The sequence below is a fragment of the Plecotus auritus genome, assembly GCF_963455305.1.
Source record: "Plecotus auritus genome assembly, chromosome: 5".
Classification (NCBI taxonomy): domain Eukaryota; kingdom Metazoa; phylum Chordata; class Mammalia; order Chiroptera; family Vespertilionidae; genus Plecotus; species Plecotus auritus.
The window spans coordinates 154,126,433-154,139,141 of record NC_137776.1 but is presented as its reverse complement, the minus strand read 5'-3'; the positions used below and the strand labels follow the sequence as shown (position 1 = coordinate 154,139,141).

The 12,709-nt window shown below is 40.6% G+C and overlaps 1 protein-coding gene across 2 annotated transcripts in view; it reads left to right on the top strand.

Moving 5' to 3' along the window:
• Positions 1-12,474, top strand: part of RIGI (RNA sensor RIG-I) — a 61,309-nt gene extending 48,835 nt beyond the window's left edge. For both annotated transcript variants that reach the window (XM_080670848.1, XM_080670847.1), the window contains exons 16-18: positions 73-224; positions 6,578-6,721; positions 10,737-12,474. In XM_080670848.1, the coding sequence (XP_080526974.1) occupies positions 73-224; positions 6,578-6,721; positions 10,737-11,033 (593 nt within the window). In that variant the 3' untranslated portion in view covers positions 11,034-12,474. The remainder of the gene's footprint in view (positions 1-72; positions 225-6,577; positions 6,722-10,736) is intronic.
• The last annotated feature ends 235 nt before the right edge of the window (positions 12,475-12,709 follow it).

Here is a 12,709-nt window from a genome sequence, read left to right as displayed (position 1 = left end):
TAGCTTACCTATGCTCAGATTTGTCAGAGCTTTAAATCAAAGGCACCGAATGAAATATTTATTTTCTGACAGGCAGAGGAAGAGCAAGAGGTAGCAAGTGCTTCCTTCTGACTAGTAATGCTGATGTAATTGAAAAAGAAAAAATAAACATATACAAAGAAAAAATGATGAATGACTCCATTCTAAGCCTCCAGGCATGGGATGAAACAGAATTTAAAAAAAAGGTAAGTCTTTTCCTCTGTGCTACTCTTTCCGAATCTGACCATAAGTGACAGGGAAGATAAGCAAAGTTGGTGCCTTTTATCAGATGGCTGAGTGTTGCATTAGAACAATAAGTTTAATCTTAAAAATTTGTCCTGCAGTGAACATCCAGTTCATTCTGCTTTTAAGTCTCAATGAGATTAAAATATATTTTATTAATGCTGATGCCCGAAGTTGTGCTTTTATTATTTTTATTTATTTATTTAATATAATTTATTGATTTTTTACAGAGAGGAAGGGAGAGGGATAGAGTTAGAAACATTGATGAGAGAGAAACATCGATCAGCTGCCTCCTGCACAGCCCCCCACTGGGGATGTGCCCGCAACCAAGGTACGTGCCCTTGACCGGAATCGAACCTGGGACCCTTCAGTCCGCAGGCCAACACTCTATCCACTGAGCCAAACCAGTCAGGGCCTGAAGTTGTGCTAAGGCAAACTGAGCTAGAATCGCTCTTTCGTTGAGTTTATCTTGAGGACAGTAACCTAACACTGCAAGACATAGTCTTTCTTGGTCTTTTCCTCAGATCTCTTTCCAACATCTGGAGTCCCCAGAGAAAAGCGCCCATTGCACTGTGCAGGAGTTGGGTGCCTAATTGCAGATATGGATAATGTATACTTTGGAGTGCCACACCTGTTCAGTTCAGCCTCTTGGTAGAAACCTTCGTTTTATTGTAATTTCCTTTATAACTCAGAGGCATGGAACCAGAGGAGGGAAAATGGACACACATGCACATGCACACTCAGACTTTCTCCAGACTCTGCAGAGATTTTCATCTCAGAACCTCTGGAAGCATTGAGCACTGCAGGGCCGGGGGAGAGCTTTCACATTAGAATCAGTGGTGCCAGTTCCAGTTCTGCCATTTACAAGATGTACAACCTCAGGTCATTACTCTGTTTTTAAAATCATCAGTTTCCTCATTTGTAAAGTTGGGGAAATGTGTAAAGTATTAAACTCACAGCAGTTTTGGGGCTAAAATGAAATGTATGCATTGCTTTGCACAGTGCCTAGTATAAAATAAGTGCTAAAAAATGAGTCATTGGACACAGGTGAAAGGCATACTGTAACTTCATAAAGATGAACCTTCCACTTCAGTAGGCCAACTGCACGGTGTCCACAGTTTTTAAAAAGTCATAATCTCTATGCTCAAAAAGTACTAAGAATCAGTGATGTAAAGCAAAGCACATTAACACTTATTTTAGGACAAAAATACAATTTTATGTTAGTGTTTACTCATTTTTAATAAACATTTCTTCCTAAAGTTTGGAGATGAAGATATTTTAAAAACCCCTCTTCCATATTTTCAGGAAGAATTGCAGGGAAATTCTTTAGTTCCTCTTAATTTTTTTTCCTTAATTTTACTGAGGATAGGGGTTTTTAACTGAGCCACCTATGTAGGACATAAGGATGTTGCCAATAAAGGCCTTAAAACCGTATTAGCTGTAATACCTCTGGAATAATTTTTATCCCTTCCACAGGGTGACAAGCTACTTATTAGATTCATATGTGGCAGAAACAGTAGAGTAAAAGTCTAATAAGGAAGATGAAGGCTGGACCGGGCATGGACATTCTTTTGTAGCCAGAACACCAGGTCAAGCAGTGGAGTGAGGAGAAAACGGGCAACATATCTGTCAAATTGGGCTATTGCATAGCATTTGGGATTCCCCTAACACCCACAGAGAGCGAATGGGCAGAGATGGTAAAGAACGAGAGGGAATTCAGAACGAATGTAGCTGATAGTCATTACGTGGCAGCTAGGCGCCTGGAGTCTTGCCATCATCCCTATCCTATCGTAGAGGAAGGCTTTGCTTTAGAGGCTTAGTAGAAGTATAACAAGGTAGGAACAACCTTATATTCTTATAACTAAAAGGAACTATGTTTCTTGGGGTGAGGACCCTTTCTGTGTTGTTGTTTTATTTTATTTTATTGTTTACAGTATTACAGATTTTACTGTTTACAGTATTACAGATTTACAGTATTACAGATTTTCTGTGTTGTTTTGATAAGGGCTTGGGATCTGAGCACTCTAGTCCCTGCATATTGGCTTTAGTGGAAGGAAGAAACTCTTTAGGGCGGCACCAGGTAGATGGAGATGGAGACTAAGCTTTCTTCCCCCATCCCACAATTGCATTGCCCATTGTCTGCATGTGGCTGACCGTCCTTAGAGCACTGTGGTCCCCAGGGAATCTCTGGTGACTCTGCAGCCATTTTAACATGTAGATGGTCCAGAGGTATCCAAGGACTGATTTCCATGAGGGAAGCTTCAGGATTTGGGAGTATGTAATTCTGGAGAAATAAGGTATAAAGGGCATTTTTCACAGTTCTAGTTTGAAATTAAAATGAGGAAGCCCACCTTCCTTTCTCATGGAGTAGAGAATAAAATGTCAAAAAGAACTTCCAACATGATGTGTACCCATGACAGCACACAATCAGGGTTTTATGGTTTCGCTTTTTTCCACCTTAGTCCGTGGAATTAAGCTTCTTCTACCACGGGTGGAATGGAGAGGCAGTGAGCTATAGACTTAATTTGTGACATTGGTTGAGCCTCTTTACCCGTTGAGTTAGTTTTAAGTATAGCAGTAATAGTTTTAACTTACTGGGATTTATTGCCCATAGTAACATTTAAAATATTTGGGATTATTACTATTTAACTGAATTTTAGTATTTAATTGAATATAATTAGATATAAGTACATTTTTAAAAATTGGGTGCTTAATTTTACAGCTGACATTGTGGAAATCACCATGTTCTTTGTTTATGATGTTCTAAGACTCCTTCTTTTATCATTTCCTTCTGTTTACAGAACTTCCTTTTGCCATTCTTTTAGGGAAATTCTACTAGTAAACAAATTCTCTTAGTTTCTCTTCATCTCAGATTGTCTTGATTTCCCCCTTATTTTTATTTAATTTTTAATTCTTATTTCAGGAGAAGGAGAGAGAGAGAACCATAAATGATGAGAGAGAATCATTGATCAGCTGCCTCCTGCACACACCCCCTCCCCCGCTGGAGATTGAACCCACAACCTGAACATGTGCCCTTGACCAGAATCGAACCTGGGACCCTTCAGTCCGCAGGTTGATGCTCTATTTACTGAGCCAAACTGGCTAGAGCTCCCCTTCATTTTTTAAGGACACATTGGCTTTCATGGTCTCTGATGAGGAATCTGCTGTCATTCAGATTGTTTTTCCTCTATAAGTAAGGTGTCACTTTTTTCAGGCTACTTTTAAGATTTTTTTCTATGTCTTTAGTCTTCAGAACTTTAATTATAATGTGTTTTGGTGTGGATTTCTTTGGATTTATCCTGTTTGGTTTTTGTTCAGCTTTTTGAATCTGTAAGTTTATATTGGGGAGTATTCAGCCATTATTTCTTCCAGTACTTTTTAAGCTCTGCTCTTTCTCCTCTCCTTCCAGGACTCTCCTACAGGTCCCTGGGGCTCTGTTCATTATTTTTTTGTGTGTGCGCTCTATATTATTTCTGTTGTTCCAATTGAGTAATTTCTATTATTTTATGTTCCAGTTCACTGATTCTTTCTTTTGTCCCCTCTATTTTGCTGTTGAGCCCATGCACTGAGCTTTTTATTTTAGTTATTACATCTTTCAATTCTAAAATGTCCATTTGGATTTTTATAACTTCCATTTTTTCGTTGAGCCTTTATAGTTGCTCATGTTTCAGGAGTGTTTCTGACTACTCATTGAAGCATTTTTATGGTGGCCGCTTTTATCTTTCTCTGATAATTTCTGTCTTTTCAGTGGTGGTATCCATTGATTAACTTTTTTTTCATTCAGTTTGAGATTTTTCTGGTTTTTGGTATGAAGAGTGATTTTTTTTATTGAAACCCTGACATTTTCATATCATATTAAGAGATTTGGGATCTTAACCTTCTGTGTTAGCTGGATTTTTCTGGCACCTTTCTGGCAGAGTAGACAGGGACATTATCTCATCACTGCTAGGTGGAAATAGAAGTCCAGGTTCCCTATAAGTTTTCTCTCTTGGGCCGAGACCAGCACAGCTAGAGAGTGGAAAAGTCCTGAGTAGGGGCTGCTGGGGATTAAGAAAAGGAAAGAAAGAGACAGACACAAAGACTTCAAGTAAAGCTGGGGCCAGGTGGGACGCTGTCCTCGGATGGAGAAACAGTGACCCAGGGCTAGTGCAATGCATTTATTATATACAGCATGATACCAGGAAGTTTTACTAGAATTTAAGACAAAGGAAATTATGTGAAATCATGGTTAAAGATCAAGCTGCAATTCTTCATTCTTGGGGCTTTTTTGTAATTGTCATTGCTGGCTGAGCCTGGATAATTGCGTCAGTTCCTGGTGCCTGGCTAAACTTAGATAATGAAACCCACTCCCTGGCACCTGAGCTAAAGGTCAGGCTGACAACATACCTGCCTTTGGCAATGTATATTTCCAGGATGTGGCTCTGCTGACACCACTGGACTCAGCCAGCAATCAGCTCATGTGCCTTCCCAAGTGCTCTCTACAGTTCCCTATTCAGCTTCTGTTGATACCAATGAGGGGGAGGCTCCTTGTTACTGCTGGGTGGAGGTGGGAGTTCTGGCTCCCCACATGGTCTCCAGTGACACCATAGGCAAGGGGGCGGGGTGGCTACCATTAAGCAGGGATGAAAGTCCTAGCTCCCTACTTGGCCTTCTCTGACACCATCAGGTGAGTGGGTTGGGGCATTTCATTACAGCCCCATCAAGTGGAAATCTAGGTTCTCCACTCAGCCTTTGCTGGCATGGGTGGAAATTGGGCTACAGTTTTTTTTACTTGTTTTGTTTTATTCTTTGGTATTTGGCTGGAGGAGAATATTTCTTGGCTAAAAGTTTTCTGTCTTTCTAGGCTGCCCCTTTCCTGGCCTTTTGGCTTGAGAGAATAGGCTTTTGTTGAGACTTTTTAAAAATATATATTTTTATTGATTTCAGAGAGGGAGAGAAAACACCAATAATGAGAGAGACTCTTGATCGGCTGCCTCCTGCACACCTCCACTGGGGATTGAGCCCACAACCCGGGCATGTGCCCTGACCTGGAGTCGAACTGTGACCTCCTGGTTCATAGGTCAACCACTGAGCCACACTGGTCTGGCTGTTGAAACTTTTTTTTATCTGTGCCCATAGGTATTTCTGGTTGCCAGTTTCTTCAGCTCCAATCTAGGATATATGAGATGAAAAACAACAACAACAAACAGGGAACTTACTGCCATAGGGTCCCAAGGTTCCTAGCTAGTCTGCCTTCCTCTCTTCACCCTTTAGAATCTCCTTATGTTTGTTTTATTTATTTATTTTTTAAATATTTTTATTGATTTCAGAAAGGAAGGGAGAGGGAGAGAGAGATAGAAACATCAGTGATGAGAGAGAATCACTGATCGGCTGCCTTCTGCATGCCCCACATTGGGGATCAAGCCTGCAACCTGGGAATGTGCCCTGACCGGAAATTGAACTGTGACCTCTTGGTTCTAGGTCGAAGCCTAACCACTGAGCCATGCCAGCTGGGCTCCTTATGTTTATTTTAAATAAACATAGCCCTAGCTGTTTTGGCTCAGTGAATAGCATTAGCCTGCGGACTGAAGGATCCCAGGTTCAATTCCAACCATGGGCATATGCCCAGGTTGCAGGCTTGATCCCCAGTAGGGGGCGTGCAGGAGGCAGCCGATCAATGATTATCTCTCATCATTGATGTTTCTATCTCTCTCTCTCCCTCTCCCTTCCTCTCTGAAACCAATAAAAATATATTTTAAAAATTAAAAAAATAATAAACGTAAGTTGTACTTAGCCAAGGCCTAAATTTTGAAATATAATGCAGTCATACTATACATCCATTTAACCTTACTGTAATTTGACAGTACTCTCTGTGGTTGGACGAGGAGAGAGACAAAAACCGATTTGGATGGCGAGGGCTCTTCTGCCTGCTGTTTCATTCAATTGTGTTTATCCCTTGGAAGTGGGTGTAAATGTGTCTGAAACAGCCCATGCGTATCATATGTCTATTTATGAAGGACTTTTTAAGTTTTGCCAGCTACTAAAGTAGAAAGCATGGTTCATATGACTATTTTATGGACATCTTTAGTGCTCTGTGGGCAACTTTGATGAGGAAATTAAAAGACTAATTGGAGGCCACAGTTAAACATTGACTAACAAGGAGTTAGGAGAACCAATAAAATTACCTATGGGATTTTTGCAAAGTCACCAGGTACAACATGTTCATGGAAGTGTATGCAGAATGAATGATATACATATATATGTGTGTATATATACACATATGTATCCTAGTTATACTTTAATTACATTTATGAGGTTTTTCTTTTTCCCCATGTAGATTCACCAGATCCAGATTCATGAAAAATTCATCAGGGATAGTCAAGGAAAAGCAGAACCTGAACTTGATAAGAAAAATAAGAAACTGCTCTGCAGAAAGTGCAAAGCCCTTGCTTGTCATACAGCGGATATAAGAGTGATAGAGGTGAGCAGCCTTTTCCAAAGAACACTGGGTCATTTTTTAGCACTAATTAAAGCTTACTCATTTACTGGTGAGATATTTATAAGAATACCGTACTTTCCTCATAACCAATGTCATGGTCCATGTATTTTACAAAAGCTAAAAAGTTAAAAACAATAACAACCTTAATTTCAACAATAAAGAAATCATTTTAAAAATTGCTGCACAGCCACCTAATTAAATATTATGTAGCTATTAGAAATATGGCTATGCTAAATTTAGTGTGGTTCCCTGGATTAGATCTTAGAACAGATAAAGGGTTTTACTAGGAAAAGAGGTAAAATCTATAGTTTAGTTAATAGTAATGTGCTGATATTAACTTCTTAGTTTGGACAAATGTACTATGTTATGTAAGATGTAAGTTAGCATTCAGGAAAGGTGAATTCAGGAATTCTCTGGACTACATTTGTAACTTACCTGTTAATCTAAAATTATTCCAAAGTCAGGTTTATTAAACAAAATGATTATGAAGTTTATATAGTATAATGAAAAACTCCTTACAAACTAATGGTAAAGCGGAAAAATAATCAAGATACAAAATTATAAATATGCTATAATTATAGATGTGTGAAATAATAGCAGCGAACTGCTATTACTGTCAACAAAAAAGAAAAACTACAGAAAAAAGACTACAGGAAATATACTAATGTGTGTTAATATTTAGCAAGATTCCATGATATTTTTCTCTCTTTGTACTAATTTATGTTTTCCAAACTTTCTGTTTGGGATATGGTTCACTTTTATAAACAAAATGTCTCCTTATTTTTAAAACACAGTGTCTGCAAGTTAACAGACTTTCAGATAAAAGGTTAGAAAAGTCTCCAAAGACAGACATTGGAGGTAACCCAACTGCTGCCGATACAGGGTTAGGTGGTATCTGGGCTGGTTCAGATGATGAGTGATGACTTTAGGGTTCTGTTTGGTCTTCAGAAAACTGAAGTCTCTAATCCAACTGTTTGAACAGGAAGCATATTAGGGGTGATACTGGCAAGTTCCTGGATCATTCTGAGTCTCCTTTAACTGTAAAAGACCCTTTCAGCTGGGTGATTTTCTATTGGAAATGGCTCTTTTAGACTGTACATTTTCCTGTGGATCTGCATTTGCTGTGCTGTGTGGTTTTTTTAAGGTTTGCTCTAAAGTTGGCTGTGGACACATTAATCCCTGACCCTGTTCAGATCCACACTGACCCTTTGTTGTTTTTCCCTGTGTCCTTTGGCTTATGCCTGTCAGGCCACTGGTGATCTCAGGCTCCATGGATCTGCAACAAATACCCCTTTTGTTTCTGAATTAATAAAGAGTATCTACTTAAGAAGCCAGGTTGCCTGGAAACTTCTCAGTCCTTCTCATCATGAGATGTCCCCTATCAACTCACTTGCTCCTCCACCCCAACCCTCACTTCCACCCATGTGATTGGGAGTCATGGTGCATGGATTGGCCTTCAGGTGAATCCATATTTTCTTCTTTCCCCACCTGTGAAATAAGTGGGATCCCACCTGCTCTTCATCGCAGATTATTGTGGAGTTCTCTCTTTTTTTTAATTTTAATAAATCTTTATTCAGATTATTACAATTGTTTCTCCTTTTTCCCCCCATACCTCCCTTCCACCCGGTTCCCACCCCACCTTCTGCCCTTACCTCCCCCCCACTGTCCTCATCCATAGGTGTATGATTTTTGTCCATTCTCTTCATGAACCCCCCATACCCCTTTCCCCCTGAGAATTATCAGTCCACTCCCTTTCTATGCCCCTGATTCTATTATATTCACCAGATTATTCTGTTCCTCAGGTTTTTAATTCACTTGATTTTTAGGTTCACTTGCTGATAGATATGTATTTGTTGTTCATAATTTTTATCTTTACTTTTTTCTTCTTCCTCTTCTTTAAGAATACCTTTCAGCATTTCAAATAATACTGGTTTGGTGGTGAGGAACTCCTTTAGCTTTTTCTTATCTGTGAAGCTCTTTATCTGCCCTTCAATTCTGAATGATAGCTTTGCTGGGTAGAGTAATCTTGGTTGTAGGTTCTTGCTATTCATCACATTGAAAATTTCTTGCCACTCCCGTCTGGCCTGCATAGTTTCTGTTGAGAAATCAGCTGAGAGTCGTATGGGTGCTCCCTTGAAGGTAACTAACTGTTTTTCTCTTGCTGCTTTTAATATTCTCTCTTTGTCTTTTGCTCTTGGCATTTTAATTATGATGTGTCTTGATGTGGTCCTCTTTGGATTCCTTTTGTTTGGGGTTCTGTGCGCTTCCTGGACTTGTAAGTCTATTTCTTTCACCAGGTGGGGGAAGTTTTCGGTCATTATTTCTTCAAATAGGTTTTCAGTATCTTGCTCTCTCTCTTCTTCTGGCACCCCCATAATTCTGATGTTGGTACGCTTGAAGTTGTCCCAGAGTCTTCTTACACTATCTTCAACTTTTTGGATTTTTTTTTTGCTTTTTGCTTTTTCGGTTGAGTGTTTTTTGCTTCTTTGTATTTCAATTCTTTGACTTGATTCTTGTGTTCCTCTAGTCTGTTTCTGGGTCTCTGTATAATATTTTTTATTTCAGTCAGTGTATGTTTAATTTCTAGTTGGTCCTTTTTCATATCTTCGAGGGTCTCGTTATATTTATCAGCCTTTTTTAGGATATTCTTGAAAAGCCTTATAACCGTGGTTTTGAATTCTATATCCAGTCGTTTGTTTTCCTCCATTTCTTTCGTTTGTGATCTGTTTCTTTGACGCCGCATTTTCACTGCTTCCCTGAGTTGGTAGGGTAGATTTGTGTGCTAGGTTTCCTATATGGCCCAGTGGGTCTGCCTCCCCAGTTAACCTGAGGTGGACACTCTTGGTGCACCCCTTTGTGGACTGTGTGTACAGCCTTGTTGTAATTAAGTCTTGATTGTTGTTGGTATCACTGGGAGGAATTGACCTCCAGGCCAGTTGGCTGTAAGGATCAGCTGTGTCTATGCTGGGAGAAGTTCGGTGCTGGAGACAGCCTTATAGGATTAGACTTGCCAAATTGCAATAGCCTCTGTGCTCAGCTTGGATGGAGTGGAGTCTCAGTCTTGGCTTCCCGTCAGCCTTGCCCTTGCGCACACGCGCGCGCCTTCAGACCTCTGCCTTCCTTGGCTCCTGAGTCTCTGCCCGAGAGTCCAGATTCCCCCCACAAGAGCGTGGGTCCCCAGGGGCTCACCTGGAACTGGGGTTCAGTGCAGTCAGAACTGGAGCTCAGTTCAGTCAGGAGCTTCTGACTCCCTTCCACTAGGGAAAGCCTGTGGCAACCTCCGCAGCCTTTGTGCGCACTGGCATGCGCGCGCCTTCAGACCTCTGCCTTCCCTGGCTTTCGAGTCTCCGCCTGAGAGTCCAGATTCCCCCCGTAAGAGTGTGGGTCCCCAGGGGCTCGCCTGGAACTGGGGTTCAGTGCAGTCAGAACTGGGGTTCAGTGCGGTCGGGGGCTTCCTTCCCCCTCCCGCCAGAGAAAGTCAGCCAGGCTCTCAGCTGCCCTTCCTCTCTGCGCGCACAAAGACCCTTTGCCATACCTCCAATTCTCTGTGAGCTTTTCTCTTTTCTTCTAGTTGTAGAATTTTCACTCAGCCAGCTTTCCTGTGGTTCTGGATGGTGTCCGTTCTGTCTTTTAGTTGTAGTTTTGAAATTGTTGTGTGAGGCAGCAGTTTAGGTGCTTACCTATGCCGCCATCTTGGTTTCTCCCTTCTCTTTTTTTTTCTTCTTAATATATTTTATTGATTTTAGAGAGGGAGAGAGAGAGATAGAAACATCAATGATGAGAGAGAATAACTGATCAGCTGCCTCCTGCACATCCTCTACTGGAGATCAAGCCCGAAACTTGGGCTTGTGCCCTCACCAGGAATTGAACCATGTGACCTCCTGGTTCATAGGTCGATGCTCAACTACTGAGCCTGGCTGGAGTTTTCTTTTTAAATCACAATTGTGAACTGGTTCTAATGTTCTTTTTTTAAAATGTTTGATCCCTTCATCTATAGGAATGCCATTACACTGTGGTTGGAGATGCTTTCAAGGAGTGCTTCGTGACTAAATCACACCCCAAACCAAAGAGTGTGGGGATTTTTGAGAAGAAAGCAAAGGTATTCTGTGCCAGACAGAACTGCAGCCATGACTGGGGCATCCATGTGAAGTATAAGACATTTGAGATCCCAATCATAAAAATTGAAAGTTTTGTGGTGGAGGATATTGCAACTGGAGAGCAGAGACTGTATGCAAAGTGGAGGGACTTTCATTTTGAGAAGCTACCATTTGATCCTGCAGAAATGTCCAAATGACCTCAGGGCCACAAGCTTCCACTACAGGGAATGGGTGATTGTGAGTGAAGGAGAAATTATCCCTATTAGGCAAATCGCTTGTACCACATGAAGATATTTACCTAAGGCTTGTACTGTACTACATATTTATCACTTTACTCACCTTCTGTTCATAGTTTTCAACAGCTTGTATGATATTATATACGTAAAGCACACAGGAGTGAATCAGACCCTGAATGATTGATAGGCCAGTAGAGCTCTAAGTACTTGGGAAAAATTTTAAAGCCTCACCTTGTTCTCTTTCTATTCTTCCCTTTGGAACCAACTGTCAGTGTATATACCCAGTAGCCACTCAGTACACATTAGAATAAATGAATGAATGGATGGAATGTTTTCCATACTTCCCTTTCCTTAACCTACTGTACTTTCCTTAACCTACTATAAACCAGCTTTTGCCTTTAACAATCTACTGAAATTGTTCTTTTCAAGGTCACCACAGACTCTGGTTACCAAATTTATTCTTAGTCCTTCTCTCCGAGCTCTTTGCTGCTTTGGGCCCTGTTGAGTATTTCTTTCTTGGAACTCTTTCTTGGCTTCTATCTTTTCTAGCTCTATCCCACTCTTTTCTATTGGTTCCTCTTTGCTGGTCCCTTAAATGTTGATAATTCCAAGGGTTCAACACACACACACACACACACACACACACACACACGTATGTACATTGATGATGGTTACAAATAATGAAGTTCTCTATGTAGCAATGTATGGCATGTAACCTTAAAATTCTATAGTAGGCAACTGTTAGTAATGGGGCATGTAAATAATATAGCATTTCCTGAAAAGTTGATTTCTCTTTTTTAGTTTATTGTACATCTTGCCCTATTATTTTCATAACCTGTGCTATTGTTCCCTTTCATTGGTCATCCCAAGCCATTTCCCAGTAATAGTTGATGGTCAACACTTGGACTGTTCTCAGTTAGCTCCCTTGGCTGATACTGATGAGGCAGTTTAATTTGGCTGTTCTTTCTATTTAAAAAATCAGAGAGCATATCCAAATGGCACTCCTGCCATTTAACAAGATTTGCTGTTGCTCCAGAGCTTAGTTAAGGTTTTTCAGACATGGAGACAACTGCCTGAGTTTTGCTGTTTCTATCCAGGCCAGGGTATTTTGTGTTGAATTCAGGGTAGGCTCTAGAGTAATTTAAGCATCTTCCTAAAACAGATTCAGACTAGTTGTTTGTAATTCATGTTGGTGGTCCAAAAGTCATCTCATTAACGTAATAAGAGACACCTTTGTCCAAGTGTTTTAGGAACTCTGCCAGAAAGGTGTGTGTTTGTGTGTGTGAAGACCAAATATACATATTATTATAAACCACAATCTCACAAGTATCTCTCTTATTATGGAATTGCCTTTTTGGATGCTGTTGTTCAAGAACTCCAATAGGATATATAAAACATATGCTAGAAATCTGTTTGAGAATAGTTCTTTCAAGGTTCTAAATGGTCTTTCTAGGCCTAGATGGTTTGGCTCAGTGGGTAGAGCCATTGGCCTGTGGACTGAAGGACCCCACATTCGATTCCCGTCAAGGGCACATGCTGGGTTTCAGGCTTGATCCCCAGTAGGGGGCATGCAGAAGGCTGCCAATCAGTGATTCTCATCATTAATGTTTCTATCTCTCTCTTCCTCTCCCTTCCTC